Source organism: Coregonus lavaretus (assembly GCF_964263955.1).
Source record: "Coregonus lavaretus genome assembly, contig: HAP1_SCAFFOLD_1962, whole genome shotgun sequence".
In the NCBI taxonomy this organism is placed as follows: Eukaryota; Metazoa; Chordata; class Actinopteri; order Salmoniformes; family Salmonidae; genus Coregonus; species Coregonus lavaretus.
This window is the reverse complement of record NW_028157258.1, coordinates 36,931-64,788: the sequence shown is the minus strand read 5'-3', so window position 1 is coordinate 64,788 and position 27,858 is coordinate 36,931. Positions and strand designations below refer to the sequence as shown.

Below are 27,858 nucleotides of genomic sequence, written 5' to 3'. Positions count from 1 at the left end.
CAACAACCAAAAATATAACAACGGCGGTGGGGCAGACAGTGGTGCTGTTTCTCCTACTGCGGATTCCATCTTTAAACCATTTGGGTGTTAAAAAATGAATTGATCCTTTATCAGTGGTTAGAGGCACCTTCTACCCACTCCAGCTGAGCATTGCACATAGGAGAGAGGGAGTAGTGTGTGGAGGCTGGCAGGGTCATAGGTCAGGGCCTAAAGGTCAGAGGTGAGAGTGTGTATGTGCGTGAGATGAGAAGAAGCGTTCAGGAAGTGCATCCCTCCAGGCCCTGTGTTACCTTGTTTGCACCAATCGACCAACCCTGCACACACACGCACACACACACACAGTATTTTATTGAGTGTGATTAGATTTAGAGCTAATAACTGACTAGATACAACAAAGGTGACTGTGGACAGCAGGCCAATGCTGTCACCATGGAAACAGAGAACAGAGTTCAGAACTCAGCATGTTTCAGGTGGTCTATAATCTCTATACGGTACGGGATTAGATCATATAATTATTTGAGATGATCTGAGGTTTACTCAGTCTAGACCTAGCATTGTCAATGAGAGAAAATGTACTGTACATTGGAGAGAATCTTTAAAACTGCAATCAGTTACTGAAAATATATAAATTTTACATTATAATGGTGGCGTGTCAGAGAGATCCAGGGCTACATATATACAGTACATAGATTATACATGTATTATATTTCGATTTATAACATTTTGTCATGTTTTATGGTCCTCCACAGGTCAGGCAGTGGATTATGCAAACAAGGTAACAACTGATGGCGGTTTGAGAAATAAAATAAATAAAATCTGAAAATTAAAGTAGGGTTATTTAATTCCATTGAGGTTAGTTGATAGGCTGGTTAGGAAATGAATAATAAAATGAGTTTGGGTTTACCCTAGTGGCTATAAACTTAAAGTTTACTCTCATCTGTGTCCTTGTCACATCTGTAGGAATACAAAGGACTTTCAGTAGAACAATGAAAGAAAAGAAACCCCACAAAATAAATACAAATCCTCCAAAAAACTTTATATGTAATTAAAAAATGGCGTGTCATACAATCACTCTATAGGTTCCACACCAAAATGTCTAAGTGTAACCTCAACCCTAACCCTATTATCCCGCCTTGATATTGCTATGCTGTACCAGATGAAGAGAGGGATGGGGATTGCTAATAAAAGGGCCTGTTTGCACTAGCTTTGCTAAGGAAAGTTAATGCTAACATCGTAGCATTGGCTAGGCATGTCTTCTATCCTCAGTCTCTCTTACTTACCACTGCAGTTGGCTGTGCAGGGGGTATGGCGGCAGTGGCATACTTTATAATGAGAGAGAGCAAACCATGCACAACAAGGCCAGCAGTGGTAATTAGAATGTAATATTTACAGATGTTTTTTAATCCTTTTAACTGAATATGGAGCTTTTTGAACAGCTGAGTGGATATGTGAAAGCTGTGTAGCCTAATGGAACCTTGCATTAATCCACCCAAAAGATTCCTTCTTGATTACTTCAAGGAAGGGAGGAAGGAATGATGCATCTCAGAAGTACTTGAATAAGGCCTAAGATTGGTTTGGCCATGTTCAGTTAGCCTTCCTCTTTCCTGTCTTACCTGGCACCTGTCACAGGGGACTTCCTCCCAGGGTCCAGCGATGCCCCCAGTGGCTCCTCCTCCCCCAGAGACCTGGTATCCTTATTCAGCTGCTGCAGTCTGGAACTCAGTTCCCCCATTACCGATGGTTTGCCTCCCTCCTCACTCCCCAGCCCTAGCCCCAACCCCAACCCCCCTAGACTGCCAAGACTCCCCATCCCTAACCCCACCCCGGGTCCTCGCGCCTCCATCTGGTCCCCCCACAGCTTGGACCTCCTCTGGAAGAGGTAGCGGGGCCTCCCAGGGCCTCCCACCAGACCAGATATAGAGCCTGACCCCAGGCCTCCTGACCCCAGGCCTCCAGACCCCAGGCCTCCATGCCCCAGCCCTGCCCCTCCGGCCGCTGCTGCAGCAAGAGCAGCCGCCTGCTGCTGGGATAACAGCTCGCTGTCAGAGCTCTGCTTCAGCAGCGGGTCCCTGAAGGTTACCGGGCCTTTACTGCCTCCGATGTGGGACTTTAGCCTGGGCTTGGGAGGCACTGGTGGCTTGTCGAGCACAAAGGTCTGCCCGTCAGCGTAAGAGGTGTGTGTGTCGGCGGGCTCACCACTCTCCGAAGACAGAGTGGACATGCTGGAGACGGTGGACACGGTGCTGGTGGTCTCCAGGTGGTGGTCTCGCTCTCTCTCACTGGAACTGCGTGTGTCTGGCTCCTCCACACCAGAGTCTGCTGCTGAACCAGACTCAGCCAGCAGGGCTGGAGGATGGGTCTGGTCCGGGTCTGATGGCTTCCCTGAGACGACTGCTCCTCCGGGGGAAGGCTGGAAAGGAGGGGCCTGGAGCTGGGTGGGGGTCAGGCTTGAGGTGGGGGTCAGGCTGGGGGTTGGGGTGGTGGTGGTGGAAGGGGTGAGGGGAGTATGGGTGGTAGGTGTTGTGGGGGAGGTGACAGATTTAGACTGGGGTACAGGGGTCCCCTGGGCTTGGGCTTGTGCCAGTGCCTGTGCCTTGGCCAGCAACCCGTTGGCAAACTCATCTGGAGGTGGGAGTACCCCGATCTTCTTCAGCTCCTCTCTGGTATCCTCATCACTTGAGGACAGCATGGCTGGAGGTAGGCTCACTGTGTAGGGCTCCACATCTTCCTCTGAACTGCCCTGGGCCAGGGGAGCGTGGGCTGGGCTGGAGGGGTGCTGGGCCTGGGGCTGCGGCTGGGTCTGGGGCTGAGGCTGAGGCTGAGAGGCAGAGGGGCTGGGCGATGGAACCCGACTGAGGGAGGGTTTACTGGGCTCGGTGGCTGGGGAGGTGGGGGTCTGCTCCAGCCCTGGTTCCAACCCCACTGCCTGGCAGTTAGTGGTGGCATGGACCATGATTAGTCCAGCCGTCTTCTGCTGTGATGTGTCCATGATACTAATCAACATACTTTTCTTATCCTCCGTTCTCCTCTCCTCCTTCCTCTCCTCTCCTCTTCCCTCCATCTCCTGGCGAAGCAATGCGGGTGAGGATGCTCCCCACTGGGGTTTACTAGCCTGGGGCGACCCCGGACTCCCGTCCCCATGCTGAGGCTCTTTGGTCTGGCTGTCGATGAAGAGCGAAGCCCCCTGATCTCCAGCCCCAGCCCCAGCCCTGTCCTGTTTAGTCCTGGGCTCAGGGCTGCTGGCGGGGGACTGGGTCTGGGAGGTAAGTGCCCGCTCCCTTGCGGCCAGCGCAAGAGCCAGGGGCGAGTTAGGGTCCAGGGGCTTCCCTGTGAGTGGGTGTATGAAGGTAGTGCCGCCAGGTGAGGGGCGCAGGGCCAGGGCAGGGGGCGGCAGCTGGCCCATTTCTCTGCTGAGCATGCGCTCATCGATGGAGCGAGATGTGGTGTAGGAGGGGGCCTCAGGGACGGACCCAGACCCCCCCTCCATGGTCCCCACCGACAGGAAGACTGTTGATTTCCTCCGCTCCTCTAGACGGCGCTCTCGGTCCTTCACAGCGCCGGCGATAGCGGCAGCGAACGGCCCTTTCCCCTGTAGCAGGGCCTCTCCTTGGAGACGCATACGCTCGCGCTCCACCATCAGCTGCTGCTGGTAGTAGTCGGCCCGGCTGGTGTGTGTGTGGCCGTGGGTGTGTGTGTGTCGACCTGAGGGGGAGGACTCTCGGGAGTGGGCGGCAGCCAAGGCGATGCTGGCTCTCTCCTGAGCGTCCTCCACCTGGAGGGGTAGAGATGACAAGAAATTAGAAACGTAAACTTCAAAATAAACTTTGTTCACTTGCTAAAGTAACAGCTAATAATCAGAATAAAGAAATAAACAACTTAACCGACCTGTAGCTGTTTCACCAGAGGGCTCTTCTTGCGCTGGGGCTTGGTGGGTGTGTACAACCCAATACTAAACTGGCCCACATTGGCGTACGGGTTGTCAATCACCCGGCCTTTCCGTTTGATTCGCTCGGGTGGTGTAGCGGAGGCGGAGGGGCGGGGGATGTCGGTGGGCTCCACGGGTAAGTGGGAGGAGTCTTGAAGAATAATCATTGACCTTGCCTTCTTCTGGCGTTCGGCATGGGAGGACTGGCGGGGCGATGGGTCGTAGGGCCGGTCCAGGTCCAGGGAGGAGGGCTTGAAGATGGAACGACCTCCAGGGTCATGACCCTGACCATGACCCCTGGCAGGGGGAGGAGGGGGGCAGAAGGCGGGAGGAGGGCCAGTGTCCAGGTAGTAGAGGGAGGGGGGAGGAGGGGGGGCAGTCTGGGGAGGGGGCGGGATAGAATGGGAGTTGGAGTGGTCTCGGAGGCTGTCCGTCATGGAAGAGCTCCGGGGGAAATGGTGTTCTCCAGCCAAAGCCGACAGTCGGTCCTCCTCAGTTGCACCTGGAGAGGTCAGGGGGCAAAGGTCAGAGAGAGATAGAAAGTCTAAAGCAATACAGAGATGATGCGCTACAGTTGTCAAGTTATTGACTGAGTACTGTACTAAAGGTGAAAGGTGTTACCAAATGACTTGGTCCTGGACATCCCTCTAGGCAGCTGCATATGAGCCCTCTCCATCCCTGGGTGGAGCCCACCATGTAGGGCCATGCCCTGCCTCTCAAACAGCGACTGCAACACACACACAAAAAGGTTTCAGATGCATATTTTATACATAACTGTATGTATGGTATGTGAGTGTGTGGGAGGGTGTATATGCTGATATTACTCTGCGGCTTGTAGGTCTCTGTTTCAGAATGGCTGTGTGTGTGAATGTGTGTTCAGATGTGTACGTTTGTGTGTGTGTGTGGGAGAGAGAGAGTGTGCATCTGTGTTTCTGCACGTGTGTGTGTGTGAACTCACACTGATCTCTGCTGATGTGATTCTCCTGCCGGTAGGTCTCTGTTTGACAGTAGCAGCTCTGTAGTCGGCCTCTGTGGGCTGGGAAGCTAGCATCTCATCTAGCCTTTCTGTACAGGATCACAGAGACAACACACAGTCTGAATACAGCTGCACAGCATGTATGGACCAAGATGCTTTCTACATGACACATTGTGAGTGTTTACAAACAATGCACAGCTCCTAGTCCCTATCAGACATCTAGAAACTAAAATATCACATCTACACACAATATCAACACAACCATGCAGGCCTACACATGTTCAAATACATTTATAATTGACAATTACACCATGCATATCACACAACTAAAGAAACCTTCACTATGTCGGATCAGAGCACAGGAGGTTGGTGGCACCTTAATTGGGGAGGACGGGCTCGTGGTAATGGCTGGAGCGGAATCAGTGGAATGGTATCAAATACATGGTTTGATGCCATTCCATTCACTCCGTTCCAGCCATTATTATAAGCCGTTCTCCCCTCAGCAGCCTCCACTGGATCAGAGGCACAGTGTATAGCATCTAAGTCTCATATCTTTGGGAGCCTCAAGATCGAGGAGCAGGTTCTGACTGACTGACTGACTCAGAGCTCAGTGCCCACGCCGTGCCGGTGCTTCATCCATAATGAACAGTGTGTCAGTGATGATGCCTCAACAGGTCTCCACAGACTCACCTCCTCTCCTCCTTCGAACGGAAGCTTGGTGAAAGAAAGATAATGTCAACGAGGACAGAAAATGTGGGTCAGGATGTGTGTGTGTGTGTGTGTGTGAGAGAGTGAGTGAGTGAGTGAGTGAGTGAGTGAGTTAAAGAGAAAGGACATGTCAAGAGTTAAGGAGAAAATATTATGCTGTCAGAGCAAAATAGTTGTGATAAGGCAGGAAGCATATTTTTATGAAAAAGGTTAAATGAATAGGGGAGAGAGAGACAAAGACACAGACACAGAGAGAAATAGAGAGAGAGATAGAGAGAGAAAAACACAGAGAGAGAGAGAAAGAGAGAGAGAGAGAGAGAGAGAGAGAGAGAGAGAGAGAGAGAGAGAGAGAGAGAGAGAGAGAGAGAGAAAGACACAGAGACAGAGAGAAAGAGAGAGAGAGAGAGCGCGACATAAATACACAGAGAGAGAGTGAGAGAGAGAGACATAGAGAGAGAGAGAGAGAGAGAGAGAGAGAGAGAGAGAGAGAGAGAGAGAGAGAGAAGAGAGAGAGAGAGAGAGAGAGAGAGAAAAGGGCAACCAGTGAAGAACAAACACCATTGTAAATACAACCCATATTTATGTTTATTTATTTTCCCATTTGTACTTTTGACTTTTGTTTACTATCTACTTCACTTGCTTTGCAATGTAAACATACGTTTCCCATGCCAATAAAGCCCTTAAATTGAAATTGAATTGAATTGAGAGACAAAAAGACACAGAGACAGAGAGAGAGAGAGAGACAGAGACAGAGACAGAGACAGAAAGACACACAGAGAGAGAGAGAGAGAGAGAGAGAGAGAGAGAGAGAGAGAGAGAGAGAGAGAGACCGAGAGAGAGAGAGAGAGAAAGACACAGAGACAGAGAGAGAGAGAGACAGAAAGACACAGAGACAGAGCGCGAGAGAGAGAGAGAGGGAGAGAGAGAGAGAGAGAGAGACAGAAAGACACAGAGACAGAGAGCGAGAGAAAGACAGAGAGAGAGAGAGAGAGAGAGAGAGAGAGAATGAGAGAGAGAGAGACAGCGAGAAACAGAGACAGAAAGACAGAGACAGAGAGCGAGAGAGAGACAGAGAGAGAGAGAGAGAGAGAGACAGGGAGAGAGAGAGAGAGAGAGAGAGAGAGAGAGAGAGAGAGAGACAGAGAGAGTGGGGACATATGTGTGTGAATGTTTGCATCTGTGTTCTCACACTCACCCAGTTCCTCCAGTTCGGTGGTCATGGACTTGGAGCGCAGCGTCAAGGTGGTGCTGGGGGCTCTTTTGGGTGGCGGGGGAGCTGTGGAGAAAAGGCAGGGTGAAGATGATGATGTTGAGGGTGAGGAGGAAGGCCCCTTGGCCCTGCTGCTCAGCGCCCTGCGAGTGTGGCCCAGCCGGACGCTCCATCCTGTCTTCACAGTCTTTCCCTGGTCAGCCTGCGGAAAGCTGGACGACTTGTTCAGGCTGCGGGTAGACACATTCTTCTTCATCGTACCTCTCACTTTCCCTCCGTCACACACACACACACAAACACACTCACGCTCACCACCCCACTGAACACTTCGGTGGGGAGTACATTGTGCCATGCGGCCTTGGCAGAGGAAAAAATTGTAGATCCCACAGCTCAGAAATCCCTTGATACACTACCAGCACACCACTCACACCAGTCGGTATACACTCATCTCCGCTAGCATCCAAAAACCCTGAGGATCCTTGTATAGCCTACTAACTATTACAGATCAGCTCACTATTAGTGCTGCGCCAGTCCACAACCACTACCAAACACCTACATATTATTACTACACTATCCAGTCCACAACCACTACCAAACACCTACATATTATTACTACACTATCCAGTCCACAACCACTACCAAACACCTACATATTATTACTACACTATCCAGTCCACATCCAAATAACAGCAGAAAATGTACAATACAATCCCTCAAAACAGGTAGCCCATGCCATCACAGCGTCAACTACTACATTGCATTACCTCCCACTGTGCTACATGGCATGTGCAGCTACACATGATCACAGCTAAAATACACCAGCACAGAATCACACCACACAGCCTATGAAATCCATGCTGCAGCCCACCACTCAACACACTGTATCATCTGTGTTAAAATACAGAAGCATACCTTCCAGTCTTTGCACAATACAACACAAAACCTCATTCAATATACTATCGACCAGCCAGTCCCGTCTCAATGCACCACTGTGGAGAGCAAAAACAGATCAGCAGAACATCTGGATGCCACCACAGCCTGGCTACGCTTCTACACTGAGCAGCTATAGATCTGGATCTAATCTAGTCCATACCGTATCACTTCATCACCGGTCAGCATATTCATGTAAAGTATGGAGAGAGAGAAAGAAAGAAAGAGAGCGATAGAGAGAGCGCTAGAGAAAGTGTATTGCAATGCTTAATTCAAGCGCAGCATGGTTGCTATGGTTACCATGGCGGTAGCAAGTTTTGACGCAGAGGGTTGTGTGTGAGAGTGTGTGTGTGTGTTTGAGAGAGATAGATAGAGAACGGGGGGGGGGGGGGGGATTGCGAGAGTGTGTGAGAGTGTTTCTGCAGAGTTACAAATTGCAGAGAAGGTCCCCTTTGAGCAGAAGTGCTGCCTGTTAGAGTATTGAACACAACTTAGAACAGCTTAGAACATCACAGAACAGCCAGGCAGAGCAAAGCCAGCTCAGTAGAACCCCATGGGGTGGTTACACCTCTCGGATCTGTCTACTGTCTCTGCCCTGTCCATTGCCCCGTCTCACCCCCCAACACACGTTGTAAACTCCTGACCTGAGCCCTCTAGTGTGATGAGAGAATGTGGGGACTTCATCATGACCAAGATGAACGTCTTCATAACCAACTCATTTCTCCAAATTAGCTGGATGAATGGACTATCAGCCAGTGGAGGCTACTGAGAGGAGGATGGGTCATAATAATGTCTGGAACGGAGTAAATGGAATGGAATCAAACACATGGTTTCCATGTGTTTGATGTATTTGATACCATTCCACTTATTCCGCTCCAAACATTACCACGAGCCCATCTTCCCCAATTACGGTGCCACCAACCTCCTGTGCTATCAGCTCAGTATACTCAGGTTTAATACTGTTGCCACTGTATAGGATCAGATTAGTTCACTCACCTGCAAAAGCATTACTAGAAGGAGAAATATTCCACATTTCTAGTGAAAAAGTAGAACCTCTTGGAAAAAATAACATGCTGGATATGCAAATCGTCCTTAAAAAACAGCAAAAAACAGCAAAGCAGGTCTGTCATGTTCAGTTCCACATGGAACAGTGTATTGTCTCTAGTGACAAGAGGACTCGTATATATTTGTAATGACTAGACGTTTCACAGATCACCAATCACTGACTGACTACTCAAAGACCTCCATATCACAGCTACCTCTCTGCTGCTCTCTTTCATTTATATCTCTCTCTCATGCATGCATGTGTGTGTAGAGGAGGGGGGGGGGGGGGGGGGGTGCAGACTGGCACTAAGATCAGCTATCTACTGTCCAGATGGAAGTAGGTCAAAGCTATCTGTCTCTGTCTCTCCCACCCAAGGAGACACACACACAAATACACACATGCACATGCACATGCACACGCACACGCGCACACACACACACACACACACTTTCCCGAGGTCATAGTAGCAGGAGTGAGTGGGAGATGTTTAGCAGAGGGATGATGAGATGCCGTTGACATGGAAACCACATGAATTTACAGTGTGGCAACGGGGTGAAATCACCTTGGTGATGGGAACATACAGATCCTTCACAAATACTTCCATACAGCTAGTGTCAACTTCCATATCCATGACAACATACTAATACAGAAGTTGTCATTTAAGAATCAAATGGCTATATGCCAAAGATCAAATACATGGAGCAGCTAATAATTGCACACTGGACTGGAGAAGGAGTAGATTACATCTGCAATGAGGGACAGGCTGTAGTGGAAGTTCCACTTTTCACCCTGTCCCCTCAAGAAGACCATATACTGTATACATGATACCATCACAGGAGCATAGATACCACAGGAGGCTGCTAAGGGGAGAATGGCTCATAATAATGTCCGGAACAGAGCAAATGGAATGGCATCAAACACCTGGAAACCATGTGTTTGATACCATTCCACCTATTTCGCTCCAGTCATTACCACAAGCCCGTTCTCCCCAATTAAGGTGCCACCAACCTCCTGTGATAGATACTCAATATATGACACATTGCTCACCTTTCTTGCGGACCACCTCCTCAGACTCAGGTTTGCGTGTGACAGAGACCACCTTCATCAGCAGGCTGTTGCCCCCCTGTCTGATCAGAGACACCACCTGCTTATGGCCCACCTTCACCACGTTCACCCCGTGCACCTGGAACACACAAACCCGCATGCACACACACACACGGCTGGAGGTCAGACAGAGAGCTGAGAGGCAGTGGGCCTAGTCAATGGGGTTGGAGAAGAGAGAGGGTGTGGTTACCTCTATGAGGAAGTCTCCTGTCCTAAGCCCTGCCCTCCAGGCCACTCCCTCCACGTCAACAGACTCCAGGTACTGGAGGGCAGGGAACGCTGGTGTTGGGGTGAACTCCTCAATGGGTGTCTCAGCTGGGAACACACAGAGAGGATGACTTGATTTAGATACAGAAATGGACAGATGTTTCAACACAAGAAACACACATATTAATCTCTGAATATTCCACAAGGTATACTCACTGAATCATGAGAGATACACTACATGGCCAAAAGTATGTGGACACCTGCTCGTCGAACATCTCAATCCAAAATCATGGGCATTAATATGGAGTTGGCCCCCCCTTTGCTGCTATAACAGCCTCCACTCTTACGGGAAGGCTTTCCACTAGATATTGTAACATTGCTGCAGGGACATTGCTGCAGTGAGGTCGGGCACTTATGTTGGGTGATTAGGCCTGGCTCGCAGTCAGCGTTCCAATTCATCCCAAAGGTGTTCGATGGGGTTGAGGTAAGGGCTCTGTGCAGGTCAGTCAAGTTCTTCCACACCGATCTCGACAAACCATTTCTTTATGGACCTTGCTTTGTGCACGGGGGGTATTGTCATGCTGAAACAGGAATGGGCCTTCCCCAAACTGTTGCAACAAAGTTGGAAGCACAGAATCGTCTAGAATGTCATTGTCTGCTGTAGCGTTAAGATTTCCCTTCACTGGAACTAAGGGGCGTAGCCCGAACCATGAAAAACAGCCCCAGACCATTATTCCTTCTCCACCAAAATGTACACTTGGCACTATGCATTGGCCTGCTGGCTCCCCTTCCTCTGCGGAAGCATAGCTCCCGCTCAGCCCAGTCAAAACTGTTCGCTGCTCTGGCACCCCAATGGTGGAACAAGCTCCCTCACGACGCCAGGACAGCGGAGTCACTCACCACCTTCCGGAGACATTTGAAACCCCACCTCTTTAAGGAATACCTGGGATAGGATAAAGTGTTCCTTCTAACCCCCCCCCCCCCCAAATTGTAAAGTGGTTATCCCACTGGCTACAGGGTGAACGCACCAATTTGCGAGTCGCTCTGGCTAAGAGCGTCTGCTAAATGACGTTAATGTGCCCTTGAGCAAGGCACTTAACCCTAATTGCTCCTGTAAGTCGCTCTGGATAAGAGCGTCCGCTAAATGACTAAAATGTAAATGTAAAAATGAACAGGCAGCATTCTCCTGTCATCCGCCAAACCCAGATTCATCCATCGGACTTCCAGATGGTGAAGCATGATTCATCACTCCAGAGAACGAGTTTCCACTGCTCCAGAGTCCAATTGTGGCGAGCTTTACACCACTCCAGCCGGTTCTTGGTATTGCGCATGGTGATCTTAGGCTTGTGTGCGGCTGCTCGGCCATGGAAACCCATTTCATGAAGCTCCCAACGAACAGTTCTTGTTCTGACGTTGCTTTCAGAGGCAGTTTGGAACTCGGTAGTGAGTGTTGCAACTGAGGACAAACGATTTTTACGCGCTTCGCGCTTCAGCACTCGCCGCTTGTGTGGTCTACCACTTTGCAGCTGAGCCGTTGCTGATCCTAGATGTTTCCTCTTCACAATAACAGCATCAGCATGTACAGTTGACTGGGGCAGCTCTAGCAGGGCAGAAATGTTACGAACTGACTTGTTGGAAAAGTGGCATCCTATGACGGTGCCACGTTGAAAGTGACTGAGCTCTTCAGTAAGGTAATTCTACTGCCAATGTTTGTCTATGGAGATTGCAATGGCGGTGTGCTCAATTTTATACACCTGTCAGCAACGGGTGCGGCTGAAATAGCCGAATCCACTAATTTGAAGGGGTGTCCCCATACTTTTGTATATATAGTGTACATACTGTATAAAGAAAAACCCACGCACATCTGCCATCTGAGGTACACATAGAGTTAGATACAAACAGCAGCCTGCAAGTGAATGTGTGTGTGTGTGTTTATAATAGAGTGAGGTGAGATGGACTCTATAGTGTGTTCTATAGTGTATTAGTAACAGTGAGAGGTGAGGTGGTGTGACAGGGAAAGAGCCTTTCACTCAACCATTTTACTTTAAATCGCTCTCACACTGAAAATCAGTTTACACACACACACACACACACACACACATACAAATGCACATAAGACAGACACACACACACTCAGACACAAAAATAAATATCAGAAACGCATGCAAGCACACTCCTGACTCGTTAGCTGAGTGTGCCTCTGCCTGAGGATAGAGCTACTGTGCACTTCACACCCTCCATTTAATCCTGGACTGAGTCCAACTATACCACTTACACAGGAGAGCTCCCAGAGGTACCTGCAGTATGTGTGTGTGTCTGTGTGTGTGTGTGGGACGTGACCCCACTAGGAAAGGTCATCCATTCAGTTTTATCTGAGGCACTAGGGAAAATGGAGGAAGAGGGAGAAGAAGAGGAGTGGAAGAGAGGGGGGGGGGTACACGTAGAGGGGGGGAAGTTGAGTGATAGAAATTGGAAAAGGAGGAGAAAAAGAGCATACAAATTGAAATATTGCTAAGGAGGATATAGGGAGGAACTAGGGAGGGACGGACAGACGGACATCTCCTGGCTTTACTGTTCGTTGATCAGGAGGAAAGCCATAGTCAAATTTTTGCTATTTTGTGATTGATTACTGCATTATTTGGTTTAGAGCTTGCAAAAAAGGCATTTCACTGTACTTGTGCACATGACATTAAAACTTCAAACTTGAAATGGGAGGACTAGATCTATAAAGTGCTTTCATTTCTAAACGGTAAATCAGATATGTATGAAAATCGCCTAAAAAGAAGGTGACATTGTGTACTGTCACCTCGTATGAAACATTTGATCTCAAATCCAAAATGCTGGAGCATAGAGCGAAATGTAACATTTTAGCATCACTGTCCAAATACATACGTAGGGGAGGAAATGTCTGCTTGAGATGGAGGAGGAGAAAACACACTCAGACTCCCGGCAAGGTGCCCGCAAGGGGTTGCTATAGTAACCAGCATGGGGAGCTGGCACGTGCAGTAGTGCAAAGTGTGTGTGTGTGTGTATGTATGGAGGTAAAGTAGTAGCTGATAATGACTAATAGTAAAGCTGAGAGAGGAATAAAAAAAGAATTAAAGACAGAAAAAAAGTGGAATAGAACAAACAGTGAATGAGGAAAAAGGAAGATGGAGAAAATTGAGCGAAAGATACTAATTTCTGTCTCCCTGAACACCATGTGTGAGGAACAGATGGGGTAGTCAACTGACAGCTCATCCTAGGATTACGCCACCACAGGGGCTAGACACACACGCACGCACACACACACACACACACACACAGATAGCGAGAGAGAGAGAGAGAGAGAGAGAGAGAGAGAGAGAGAGAGAGAGAGAGAGAGAGAGAGAGAGAGAGAGAGAGAGAGAGAGAGAGAGAGAGAGAGACAATGTGGTATTGACCAAAGACAGTCGTGTTGACTCATAGAGAATTAGTCATACTATGTGACTCAGTGATGGGGTATAGAACTCCTCACATCAACCCACCACATCTCATAACCCACACTCAGAACACCTACAGAGGGGCTCACAGACCTGAAATGACACACACAGACAGCCTATGATATGAAGATGTGCATCTTTCCCTTTCAAGACGATCCGATACGTATCTATATAGATACATGGGCTCCGATATGATACAGGAACGATACGCTTTAGAATGAAACGATTCGGTGCGATTCGGTTTGATAAGAGGAACGAATCGATCCGTTTCGGTTTGATGCGATGCATTAACATTTGTTGCATAAACACATTCATTTTCCATTCTAAATTAAAATCTGCTGCTGATGGAGCTCAAGTGCTGGGCCTCTGAGCTGGATCTGTCTGAGCTGACTTCTGTGTATGTGTGTGTGTGTGTGTGTGTGTGTGTGTGTGTGTGTGTGTGTTTGTAAATGTGTACAGTATGCCTATGTTGTATGTATGCACCAGAGCTGAGCCATAAGGGAGACTGGGCATCTACAGTGGCTTGCCGAAAGGATTCACCCCCCTTGGCATTTTTCCTATTTTGTTGCCTTACAACCTGGAATTCAAATGGATTTTTGGGGAGTTTGTATCATTTGATTTACACAACATGCCTACCACTTTGAAGATGCAAAATATTTTTTATATTCACCCCCCCAAAGTCAATACTTTGTAGAGCCATCTTTTGCAACAATTACAGCAGCAAGTATCTTGGGGTATGTCTCTATAAGCTTGGCACATCTAGCCACTGGGATTTTGGCCCATTCTTCAAGTCAAAACTGCTCCAGCTCCTTCAAGTTGGATGGGTTCCGCTGGTGTACAGCAATCTTTAAGTCATACCACAGATTCTCAATTGGATTGAGGGCTTTCACTAGGCCATTCCAAGACATTTAAATGTTTCCCCTTAAACCACTCAAGTGTTGCTTTAGCAGTATGCTTAGGGTCATTATCCTGCTGGAAGGTGAACCTCTGTCCCAGTCTCAAATCTCTGGAAGACTGAAACAGGTTTCCCTCAAGGATTTCCCTGTATTTAGAGCCATCCGTCATTCCTTCAATTCTGACCTGTTTCCCAGTCCCTGCCGATGAAAAACATCCCCACAGCATGATGCTGCCACCACCATGCTTCACTGTGGGGATGGTGTTCTCGGGGTGATGAGAGGTGTTGGGTTTGCGCCAGACATAGCGCAAACCCAAAGCTACATTTTAGTCTCATTTGACCAGAGTACCCACATGCCTTTTGGCGAACACCAAAGGTGTTTGCTTATTTTTTTCTTTAAGCAATGGCTTTTTTTCTGACCACTCTTCCTTAAAGCCCAGCTCTGTGGAGTGTACGGCTTAAAGTGGTCCTATGGACAGATACTCCAATCTCCGCTGTAGAGCTTTGCAGCTCCTTCAGGGTTATCTTTGGTCTCTTTGTTGCCTCTCTGATTAATGCCCTCCTTGCCTGGTCCGTGAGTTTTGTTGGGCGGCCCTATCTTGGCAGGTTTGTTTTGGTGCCATATTCTTTCAATTTTTTAATAATGGATATACTGGTGCTCCGTGGGCTGTTCAAAGTTTCGGATATATTTTTATAACCCAAACCTGATCTGTACTTCTCCACAACTTTGTCCCTGACCTGTTTGAAGAGCTCCTTGGTCTTCATGGTGCCGCTTGCTTGGTGGTGCCCCTTGCTTAGTGGTGTTGCAGACTCTGGGGCCTTTCAGAACAGGTGTATATACAGTTGAAGTCGGAAGTTTACATACACTTACGTTGGAGTCATTAAAACTGGTTTTTCAACCAAACTATAGTTTTGGCAAGTCGGTTAGGACATCTACTTTGTGCATGACACAAGTAATTTTTCCAACAATTGTTTACAGACAGATTATTTCACTTATAATTCACTGTATCACAATTCCAGTGGGTCAAACGTTTACATACACTAAGTTGACTGTGCCTTTAAACAGCTTAGAAAATTCCAGAAAATTATGTCAGGGCTTTAGAAGCTTCTGATAGGCTAATTGACATCATTTTAGTCAATTAGAGGTGTACCTGTGGAAGTATTTCAAGGCCTACCTTCAAACTCAGTGCCTCTTTGCTTGACATCATGGGAAAATCAAAAGAAATCAGCCAAGACCTCAGAAAAAAATGTGTAGACCTCCACAAATCTGGTTCATCCTTGGGAGCAATTTCCAAACGCCTGAAGGTACCACGCTCATCTGTACAAACAATAGTACGCAAGTATAAACACCATGGGACCACGCAGCCATCATACCGCTCAGGAAGGAGACGTGTTCTGTCTCCTAGAGATGAACGTACTTTGGTGCGAAAAGTGCAGATCAATCCCACAACAACAGCAAAGGACCTTGTGAAGATTCTGGAGGAAACAGGTACAAAAGTATCTATATCCACAGTAAAACGAGTCCTATATCGACATAACCTGAAAGGCTGCTCAGCAAGGAAGAAGCCACTGCTCCAAAACTGCCATAAAAAAGCCAGACTACGTTTTGCAACTGCACATGGGGACAAAGATTGTACTTTTTGGAGATATGTCCTCTGGTCTGATGAAACAAAAATAGAACTGTTTGGCCATAATGACCATCGTTATGTTTGGAGGAAAAAGGGGGTTGTTGCAAGCCGAAGAACACCATCCCAACCGTGAAGCACGGGGTGGCAGCATCATGCTGTGGGGGTGCTTTGCGGCAGGAGGGACTGGTGCACTTCACAAAATAGATGGCGTCATGAGGAAGGAAAATTATGTGGATATATTGAAGCAACATCTGAAGATATCAGTCAGGAAGTTAAAGCTTGGTCGCAAATGGGTCTTCCAAATGGACAATGACCCCAAGCATACTTCCAAAGTTGTGGAAAAATGGTATTGGAGTGGCCATCACAAAGCCCTGACCTCAATCCTATAGAAAATGTGTGGGCAGAACTGAAAAAGCATGTGCGAGCAAGGAGGCCTACAAACCTGACTCAGTTACACCAGCTCTGTCAGGAGGAATGGGCCAAAATTCACCCAATTTATTGTGGGAAGCTTGTGGAAGGCTACCCGAAACGTTTGACCCAAGTTAAACAATTTAAAGGCAATGCTACCATATACTAATTGAGTGTATGTAAACTTCTGACCCACTGGGAATGTGATGAAATAAATAAAAGCTGAAATAAATCATTCTATAGAGAAACTAACTGACCTAATACAGGGAATTTTTACTAGGACTAAATGTCAGGAATTGTAAAAAACTGAGTTTAAATGTATTTGGCTAAGGTGTATGTAAACGTCCGACTTCAACTGTATACTGAGATCATGTGACAGATTATTTGACACTTAGATGGCACATAGTTGGACTTTATTTAACTAATTATTTGACTTCTGAAGGTAATTGGTTGCACCATATCTTATTTAGGGGCTTCATAGCAAAGGGGGTGAATAAATTTGCTGGCACCACTTTTCCATTATTTATTTTTTAGAATTCTTTGAAACAAGTAATTTCTTTCATTTCACTTCACCAATTTGGACTATTTTGTGTATGTCCATTACATGAAATCCAAATAAAAATCCATTTAAATTACAGGTTGTAATGCAACAAAATAGGAAAAACGCCAAGGGGGTTGAATACTTTTGCAAGGCACTGCACCACCCCACTATCAGATTAGGGGGAGGAATGTATTTTTTTTGTCCACCCACTTTTGATCTGAAATCACCAATCACCCACTAATTAACTTGTAATTTTTGCAGATTAAAAGGGTTATATAAATTTGCTATGACATAGCCAATGAATATATAGCACAACTTTGGATTTCACCCCCGTCTTAAAATGGTTTCGACCGTGAAAGTGATTGCTGTCTTCGTTATGAAATGATCAACATTACCCTGTATATCTAAAAATGACCCTATACACTGATTGTTTAAAGAAAAACTACACAGCAAAATGGCATGTGTTGATTTTTCAGTGTAACATTTCTAGTGTCGATTCAGGTGTTAAATTAACTCCGTACTTGTTAAATTAACACTCATTGGTGTAACAGAACCCCGGTGTTGGTGTTAATAACCAGTGTTAACCCAAAACCATGCCCATCATTATCACATTTCCCAGAATGCTCTATTGCAGGTTGATTTTTAGAATTGTTTGTTTCATTATATATGTTTTTTCATGAACATTGATTGATTAATTAATCTTATGCTACTCAAATATAAATAACATACACTTTTCTAAACTAATCCAATTTGTTTATGGTTTTAATACTTTATGTAGTCTCATAGTCTACCCAACCTGACAATCATTCTGAATGCAGGTTGTGGGTGACAATTTTTTAAATAATGTTATATATCCCCACTCCGGCTGGATTCCAATAGGAATTACACATCACTTTGCAAGCCAGCATAATGTGACTTGCAGGCCTGATGTTGCCTGTAAACCATGAGTTTCAGGCCACTGTAATAGGATATAACTAGTGATTTTACATTTTACATTTACGTAATTTAGCAGACGCTCTTATCCAGAGCGACTTACAAATTGATGTTACGTTTTATAGCAGCTAACTTTGAAGCAGTGTGCCGATGCGTGTATCACTTTATCAGAAGTACGTCATCAATGACTTCTGAAGCTTCGCTTGATCACTTGCTTTTTCAAACCGTGTGTTGCTAAATGCGAGATCTCACCGATTTTGCTGTGGTTACAGTGCTTTCTTCGATTAAGCTGCTTTCAAACACCAACCACACTTTCTGCACTGTTGTTCAAATAATTTGTTTTATTTACACTGAACAAAGACATAAATGCAACATGTAAAGTGTTGGTCCCATGTTTCATGAGCTGAAATAAAACATCACAGAAATTTTCCATACGCAAAAAAAGCTTATTTCTCTCAAAATGTGTGTACAAATTTGTTTACATCCCTGTTAGTGAGCATTTCTAATTTCCTTATCCATTACACAGGTGCACCTTGTGCTGGGGACAATAAAAGGCCACTCTAAAATGTGCATTTATGTCACACAACATAATGCCACAGATGTCTCAAGTTTTGAGGCAGCATGCAATTGGCATGCTGACTGCAGGTATGTCCACCAGAGCTGTTGCCAGAGAATGTAATGTTCATTTCGCTACCATAAGCTGGTTCCAACATCGTTTTAGAGAATTTGGCGTTACGTCCAACCGGCCTCACGACCGCAGACCACGTGTATGGCGTCGTGTGGGCGAGCGGTTTGCTAATGTCAACTTTGTGAACAGAGTGCCCCATGGTGGCTGTGGGGTTATGGTATGGGCAGGCATAAGCTACAGACAATGAACATAATTGCATTTTATCGATGTCTATTTGAATGCACAGAGATACCGTGACGAGATCCTGAGGCCCATTGTCGTGACATTTATCTGCCACCATCACCTCATGTTTCAGCATGATAATGTCACGTTCGTTCATAGACGGGACGGACCAAGGCGCAGCGTGATATGCGTACATGTTTCTTTGAACCGAATAAACAACACGACAAAACAACAAACGAAACAAAACGTGAAGTCCAAGGTAGAACACAAAACATACCTTACACGGAACAAGATCCCACAACCCACTAGTGCCAATAGGCTGCCTAAGTATGGTCCCCAATCAGAGACAACGAGCGACAGCTGCCTCTGATTGGGAACCACACGGCCAACATAGATCTAGACATAATAGACTAAACATAGAAAATACAACATAGAAAATCACACCCTGACTCAACAAATAAGAGTCCCCAGAGCCTATGAGGCGGATCAGGCTCCGGGCGTGACAACCACCTATTCTCCGCCTCCCTGTTATGCCCCTGGTCTGGTCTGGACCTCGGCGCGCTGCTTCCCCTCTCCTTCCTCCCACAATACTCCAAGCCCTGTCTGGACCCTGGTGTGGGAGACCCCGAACCTGGAGAGGGGCTGACGTCTGGGTCTGGACTGGAGCCGCTGATCGGAGCTGGACCGGGCACTGGTGGAGCGGACTACTCAGGCTCCTGACTGGAGCCGCTGACCGGAGTTGGACTGGGCAACGGTGGAGCGGACTGCTCTGGCTCCGGAGTGGAGCCGCAGACCGGATCTGGACTGGACCCCGGTGGAGCGGACTGCTCTGGCTCCGGAGTGGAGCCGCTGACTGGAGCTGGATCAGGCACTGGTGGAGCGGACTGCTCTGGCTCCAGAGTGGAGCCGCTGACCGGAGCTGGACTAGACCCCGGTGGAGTGGACTGCTCTGGCTCCGGACTGGAGCAGCTGACCGGAGCTGGATCAGGCACCGGTGGAGCGGACTGCTCCGGAGTGGAGCAGCTGACCGGAGCTGAACTGGGCACCGGTGGAGCAGACTGCTCTGGCTCCGGAGTGGAGCAGCTGACCGGTGCCAGACCAGGCACCGGTGGAACAGGCACGGGCCGTGCCGGACTGGACACACGCACCACTGGCTTGGGGCGAGGGTCAGGAACAGGCCGGGCCGGGCTGGCGACGCGCACCACTGGCTTGGTGCGAGGGGCAGGAACAGGCCGGACCGGGCTGGCGACACGCACCACTGGCTTGGTGCGAGGGGCAGGAACAGGCCGGGCCGGGCTGGCGACGCACACCACTGGCTTGGTGCGAGGAGCAGGAACGGGTCGGGCCGTACTGGGAACATGCCCCACTGGCTTAGTGCGGGGAGCAGGAACGGGCCGGACCGGACTGGCGACACGCACCACTTGCTTGGTGGGAGGAGCGGGACTGTGTTCCTTTATTAACCCCTGCTCCTTCTGCTGCCTAACCAGCTCCTCTCGCCGTGCCTCTAAACTTTCCTTCTCCCTTTTAGCCTCCTGTAGCGTCTCCCTCTGACCGAATAACTCCTGCTCCCTCTGAACCAATAGCCCCCGTAACATGGTGGCCTCCTCTCCTAACCTGCAGACCCGCCCTTTAACGGCCTCCTGCTGCCTCATCGTCCACACCGTGTGCCCCCCCCAAATTTTTTCTTGGGGTTGCCTCTCGGGTCTCCGTCGTCGGCACTGTTGCCGCCGTTTCTCCTCTCTATACCGGGCCTCCACTGTCTCCTCCCAAGGACGGCGATCCATCCCAGCCTGAATCTCCTCCCAAGTCCAGGATCCCTTACCGTCCAGGATCTCCTCCCAGGTCCAGGCTGTCTGCTCCTGGACACGCTGCTTGGTCCTCGTTTGGTGGGATCTTCTGTCACGTTCGTTCATAGACGGGACGGACCAAGGCGCAGCGTGATATGCGTACATGTTTATTTGAACCGAATAAACAACACGACAAAACAACAAACGAAACGAAACGTGAAGTCCAAGGTAGAACACAAAACATACCTTACACGGAACAAGATCCCACAACCCACTAGTGCCAATAGGCTGCCTAAGTATGGTCCCCAATCAGAGACAACGAGCGACAGCTGCCTCTGATTGGGAACCACACGGCCAACATAGATCTAGACATACTAGACTAAACATAGAAAATACAACATAGAAAATCACACCCTGACTCAACAAATAAGAGTCCCCAGAGTCAGGGCGTGACAGATAATGCACGGCTCCATGTCGCAAGGATCTGTACCCAATTAATGGAAGCTGAAAATGTCCCAGTTCTTCCATGGCCTGCACACTCACCAGACATGTCACCCATTGAGCATGTTTCAGATGCTCTGGATCGACGTGTACGACAGCGTGTTCCAGTTCGCGCCAATATCCAGCAACTTTGCACAGCCATTGAAGAGGAGTGGGACAACATTCCATAGGCCACAATCAACAGCCTGATCAACTCTATGCTAAGGAGATGTGTCGTGTTGCATGAGACAAATGGTGGTCACACCAGATACTGGCTGGTTTTCTGATCCACGGCCCTACACATTTTTTTAAGGTACCTGTGACCAACCGATGCATATCTATATTCCCTGTCATGTGAAATCCATAGATTAGGGCCTAATTTATTTATTTCAATTGACTGATTTCCTTATATGAACTGTAACTCAGTAAAATCTTAGAAATTGTTGCATGTTGCGTTTATATTTTCATTCAGTACAGTATAGTATAAGCTTATTTCTTAAGCATCCTAAATAATGCCATAGATTCTGTTTTTGATAGTAAACTTGAAGGTAAAAAAGGGAAGCATGATGTAAGATGCAAACCTGGTAATCCAACTGATTGTAGGCTATTAAAGCCAATGACTTACTGCTGCTCCACGAAGTTTTGATAAAATCAGTGGAGAAAGAAAGAAACTTTCTCTTCTTGTACATGCAGTTACTTTAATTTTCTTCAAGTAAATGACCAGTATTACTTAGGTAAATTTTATTAACACTATATAATGACTGCATTGCTGCAAAGCTCATAGTTTCACCAATGATAAACAGGGAGAGGTTATACAGACACACCTTGTGCCCAAAATTGATAACGTATGTCGGGCAGCGAGAGTTGAGTGGGTGGATTCGGTTCAGTCAGTTGTCCTGACGAGCCCTCCCCAGCTAACTAGTTTATGCTTGTGGCTAGAAACTTCAGTGAGAATGTGAAACTTGTCTGTCGAAGTTGGGACTTGTCTTAAGAATCATTCAGTTTTTACCGGACTACAAAATCAACAAATGTGCTTTAGCTGCCTGTCACCCTGGCCTGATATTAGCTACACTATAGCTACTTCCCTCAAAGTGAGTTACTGCAGGACAGCCAGAAGGTAGGGAATTGCCCCGTGTAGCTCAGTTGGTAGAGCATGGCGTTTGCAATGCCAGGGTTGTGGGTTCGATTCCCACGGGGGGCCAGTATGAAAATGTATGCACTCACTAACTGTAAGTCGCTCTGGATAAGAGCGTCTGCTAAATGACTAAAATGTAAATGTTAATCACGTTGCTATTTATTGTTGACCAGCAGATGTCACTAATGTGCATTGTGAACGGATAATGAAGCTCCGAGTAATGAACCTATTTTCAACACAATTGGCTGGAAAGCCTCAATGCTTCAGGAAGCTTTGTTTCCAATCACTGGGTAAAACTAGGCCCTAAAAAGAAGGCCTTATGAAATACATATTGTGTTAAAGATTTACATTTTAATGATGACATATTCACTTGGGATCTCACTTGGTGAAGGACACAGAACTGAAAATGGATGACTGCAAAAAACATGTTTCTGTCACTAACAAATACAGTCATAAGTGGTAACTCTACAATTCACTCAAAAGGCCAGGCACTCTGGGAAATATGCAAAAAAGTATTTACACTAAGCAGTGTGTTAATTTAACACTGAAAAGTGTGGACCCGTATTAAATGTAACACTCTCAGTGTTGATTGAACACTGGAGAATTTGCTGTGTACCAATTGCTGATGGTGAACCTGAACAATCGAAATAAAATCCAATGTAGGGCTAATAACCAAACAGCAGCTAGGCTATAGCCAGATGAGAGTTGTGTCTCCGGTAGTACACTTACTTTTTCCCTGGTAAAACACAATTTTCAGAAGCGCATTTGATAACAATAACCTAGCAAATTACATTGGTTGTCCCTCAACTAATAAAGCCTAATATTGCGCAAGCTATTTTACAAGCATTTGAACGCTGAAGGCGTGCAGATGTTTGACTAGGCTACTGATATTGCCTGGGGTTGCTCAGCATGCAGAATTACTTGTAGATAAATGACTGTCAATGCAATTACATGCTTAGTTCGACACTGAAGGAGAGGATGCATCAGTTGTCTCAAAAGATGAGGTATTTTCAGAAGGTAAAAATATATTTTCTTTCTTTCTTTCTTTTTTAAGGTATTTTTATTTGGCATTTTTTATGATTATACAGATAACAGACAGAACAAGTAGAGGGCAGAACACACACAGATCCCCTACCAAATCAAACCCACCCCAACCCCCCATGCTCTAACAGAGCCCCACCCCAAAACCAGACTTAAAGCAGGCATGATATACAATGAGTAATATAATCAAATAGTAAAAAAATATATATATATATTATAAAACAAAACGTTAAAGAAATAGTAAAAATAATGATACAAATTCTAATTTGGGTTGGTTTATGGAGTTGTGAAATTAGCTGAGTCCATGTCTTCTACAAAGGATAGGAAAGGTTGCCAGATATTATAAAATGTAATTGAAGATCCCTTAACAGAGTGGTGTATTTTCTCTAGCTTGAGATGTTGCATAACTTCCTTTATCCAATGGTTAAAAGTAGGAGGAAACTGATCCTTACACTTAAATAGTATAAGACGTCTAGCTAGAAGAGTAGTAAATGCCAGCATGTTGCCCATAGAACTGTTTAGAGGGGCCTCCTGTGGTGCCACTCCGAACAATGCAATAAAGGCAGAAGGTTCAACATTGGGCCAGTAACCGAAAGATCAGGGGCGGGGCACGCGTAAACAAGATGGCGTATTGAATAGAAATCGGTACAAAACACCTCAAGATAAAAACATAATATTCAAAATCAGTAAGTTAGACTAAATATTAGCATTTCATATATTCGCAGTTAATATAATTCAATCTGGATAATAACAGAAATAAGATCATAAGGCTAGAGAAATATATCGACAAATATTACTACAACAAGCAACACCCAAACATGACTGAAGACAAGCGTGGAGAGCCGATCCCCAAAAGGAAACGCGATTCATCGACAGATACAGATGATATATGCTTTTCACCACTGGGTATGGTAAGTGTGGAAAGCGACCTGTTGAAGTCGATAAATGACAAATTGGGCATATTAGAATTGGTCAGTAAAGACGTAAAAGAGTTGAAAGCGAGTCTTCAAATGAGTGACGAAAAAGCTTTGGTAATGGAGAAAGAAACCAAAGAAATAAAAGTGACAGTCTCTAAAATGGAAACGGACGTTAGGGAATTAAAAAAGGAGAACAATCTTCTGAGAGAAGCCTTACTAGACATCCAAACTAGATCGATGAGGGAAAATCTAGTACTTACGGGTATTCAGGAAAAGGAGGGAGAAATAACAGAGAATATTATGAAGGACTTCCTGCATACAGCGCTACAAATCCCACTCGAGGCTGTCGATAAAATCCAACTCGAACGTGTACATCGTTTCGGAAAAAGAGGACAGAAATATGAGCGCCCAATCGTTGCCAAATTTGCTTTTTTTAAGGACAAAGCTATGGTGAAAAGCCTGGGAAAAAGACTTGCTGGCACGAAAATAGGCATGAATGATCAGTTCCCGAAGGAGATTGTAGAAAGGCGCAAAGTTCTGTATCCAATCTTCAAGGAAAACAGATTAAAAGGGAAACGTGTTGCACTAGTGGTGGATAAATTATATATTGACAACCAAATGTTCAGAGACACAAAGACTACTCCATGGCTATTCTAAAAGTTGTAATAGAGGAGTCAAATATTGGAGCACCTGATACTAGCAATGATAGGGATTGTAATATTAAATAACATTTTATAGTAAGTATAGTATTTTATAAATGGATAAAACGATATAACAAGCAGAATAATACATCTTTATATACAAATAATTAGAACATGGATTTTTTGGCGGGAGGTTGTTGTTTTGGCGGATGGTTGTTGTGGTTGGTCCTGTGTTCTCTCTGGCGTCCTTTCCCCCTTGCAGCAGATGTGGATGCGGGTGCGTTTGCACGCTCGGCCCATTTCTTCCGCAGTCAACCATGTGGTGTGCATTTTTGTGTTTGAAAAGGTGCGGCGTTAAGTGAGTGAGAGGGGAAATGGTTGCATATCCCAGAGCCGACCGGGGGTCTATGAACAGGGGTAGTGAGAGAGAGAGCTTTCAATTTTGTGTAGATGAGGGATATACATTTTTAAATATAGTATACATCTAATCTAATTATTCATTGTCCTATCATGATGGAAAGATCCCTAACCCTATAACCTGGACACCCACCTGAGCGACCCATACACCAAAGAGAAGTTCCCATCTATTTTATGGACCTGCTGTGAATATGCAGCCTAAACAGAGAAATAAATGCGGTCAGAGACCTACTTGAGCAGTACCGCCCCCTCAAGATTCTGAGCCTGCCTGGCAGGGTTGGTCCTACAAAGCCAGAGCCCCTTGATGGGAGAGCATAATATACAAGGAAATTCTCAAAGCTGCTAATGAGAACCTTGACGACCTTTTACCTAGCCGGTGGGGATTCCGGTGGGGTACGCCCACCCAGGTAGTGGCAGTGCTGGCAACACTGGCTGCAGTAACCCATGGGGAGGGGGTCACACTCGGACAATCAGAGAGGGGGTTTATCATTGTGGCCCAGGTGGCACAAAATAATCAAAGGTCTGACCGCATGGAGATGCTTGGGAAAATGGTTACAACAGGGGATCAGAGTGTTTGTGTCTCAGGTGAAGAGGGTGGATCTGATCTCCATCACCTAGGACTTGACATAGATTAAGTAGATTAATCAAATCTCACATTGTTATCAATTTCTGCTCAATCTGCATGCTTTCTCAATCAGCTTTAACTGTATGTGCACTCGTAGATCAAGTTATTTCTCGAGTTGGGCTCTGGGATATAACAGCCGTTGAGTATCGGATTTTATGGTGGATTGTGGAGGAGGGGGGTTGAGTGTGTTGGAGTATGTGAGTATGTGCGTGTGTGCTTGTCTGGCATCTGTTGTGGGGGGGGGGGGGGGGGTGTTGGGGGGGGGGTATGGGATGGACCGCGGGAATTATTTGCTAGGATAATAATTGCTTGTCAATGAATTAAATGTAATACAATGGCAATCCTGGTTATATGTTAGAATCCTATGCGTGAACTGCCGACATTATTACGCATATTAATTGATAATGATGGAAAATAGGATATGCATAATTTAAAAAATAATAATAGTTATATAGATATATATATATAGAGGTGAAAGCATTGGAAATGCTTTTGGCGGTTAACCTGCTTCTGTTTTGTGGGTGGCACTGTGTGCTGTTTTCGATGGATGGGTCCTGGCCTCTCGGGGCCTTAGGGATACGGAGGGACGTGGGTGGGATGCTGATCACTGGGATGACGGCTCAACTTGGGATGGGGAGGGGCTTTAGCGGGGGAATTAGTGGAGAACAATTGAAGGGTTACTCCGTAGCAATGCAAATATCACGGTACAGCTATATGGACACCCAATCATTACGCTATTTTTTATTGGTAAATTTACAAACATATATAATGATAAATAGACTTGAAACTTGTATCTCATTATGGTGTATGGTGAAATAAGTATAGCCAGTTATAATTGTAATGGCTTAGCTGATAATAACAAAAGAAGAACAATATTTACATGGCTCAAAGAGAAGGAATATAATATCTATTGTATACAGGAAACTCATTAAACAATTCGAGATGAAGTAGTGTGGAAAAAAGAATGGGGGGGGGAAATATACTTCTCCCATGGGCAAAGAAATTCAAAAGGGGTGATGATATTAAGTAATAGTAATTTCGATCCGAATGTGCAAATTGTCCAAATAGATACGCAAGGTAGATGGATTATTTTAAATATGGTATTGGACCATAAACAGATATGGCTCATTAACCTTTACGGACCAAATAATGATGATCCACAATTCTTTGACAATATATATAATAAATTATCAAGCCTGCAAGCAACTCAAGACAATATTATTATGGTGGGGGATTATAATACTGTTTTAAATAGCTCAATGGACCGAAAAGGAAATCACACCACAAACAATCACCCACATGCTCTTAAGGAAATTGTGAATGTCATGGATACATTAGAACTAGTAGATATATGGAGGCTTAAATATGCTGATCTAGTGAGATATACATGGCGGAGACTGAATCAAGCTAGTCGTCTTGACTTCTTTCTTATCTCATTCTCGTTGGCACCAAAAGTAAAAAAAGTGTTGATAGGGGACAGAATGCGGTCGGACCATCATATAATAGGCATATACATTACTCTGACTGAATTTCCACGTGGGCGAGGATATTGGAAATTTAATCAAAGCCTATTAGATGATAATTTATTTATAATTAGAACAAAGGAATTTATAACTGACTTTTTCCAACATAACATAGGTACAGCGAATCCCCTTATTGTATGGGACACCTTTAAATGTGCCTTTAGAGGCCATGCAATTCAGTACTCATCTCGAAAACAAAAGCAATTTAGGTCAAAAGAGTTTATACTAAGAAAGGAAATAGAAAGTCTAACAGAACAGATAGATGGCAATAAAAACTGTAACATAGAGGCTCAGAATAAATTAGAGGAAAAACAAAAAGAAATGGAAAAACTTATTCAAGAAAGATCAAGTGTAATATATTATAAAAATAAAGCAAACTGGATGGAATATGGGGAAAAATGCACAAAATTCTTTTTTAATCTTCAACATAGGAATGCTACCAAAAAGAACTTAATGAAACTGGTTACAATT

General features: G+C 45.9%; 1 protein-coding gene across 1 annotated transcript in view; it reads right to left on the bottom strand.

Moving 5' to 3' along the window:
* LOC311125619 (SH3 and multiple ankyrin repeat domains protein 3-like) overlaps positions 1-27,858 on the bottom strand; it is a gene marked incomplete at both ends in the record, with an annotated part of 50,072 nt that overhangs the window by 10,816 nt on the left and 11,398 nt on the right. The window contains 8 exons of the mRNA XM_084199645.1: positions 1,614-3,772; positions 3,886-4,427; positions 4,547-4,652; positions 4,884-4,990; positions 5,592-5,615; positions 6,805-6,885; positions 9,842-9,977; positions 10,089-10,213. Coding sequence (XP_084055771.1) covers positions 1,614-3,772; positions 3,886-4,427; positions 4,547-4,652; positions 4,884-4,990; positions 5,592-5,615; positions 6,805-6,885; positions 9,842-9,977; positions 10,089-10,213 — 3,280 coding nt within the window. The remainder of the gene's footprint in view (positions 1-1,613; positions 3,773-3,885; positions 4,428-4,546; positions 4,653-4,883; positions 4,991-5,591; positions 5,616-6,804; positions 6,886-9,841; positions 9,978-10,088; positions 10,214-27,858) is intronic.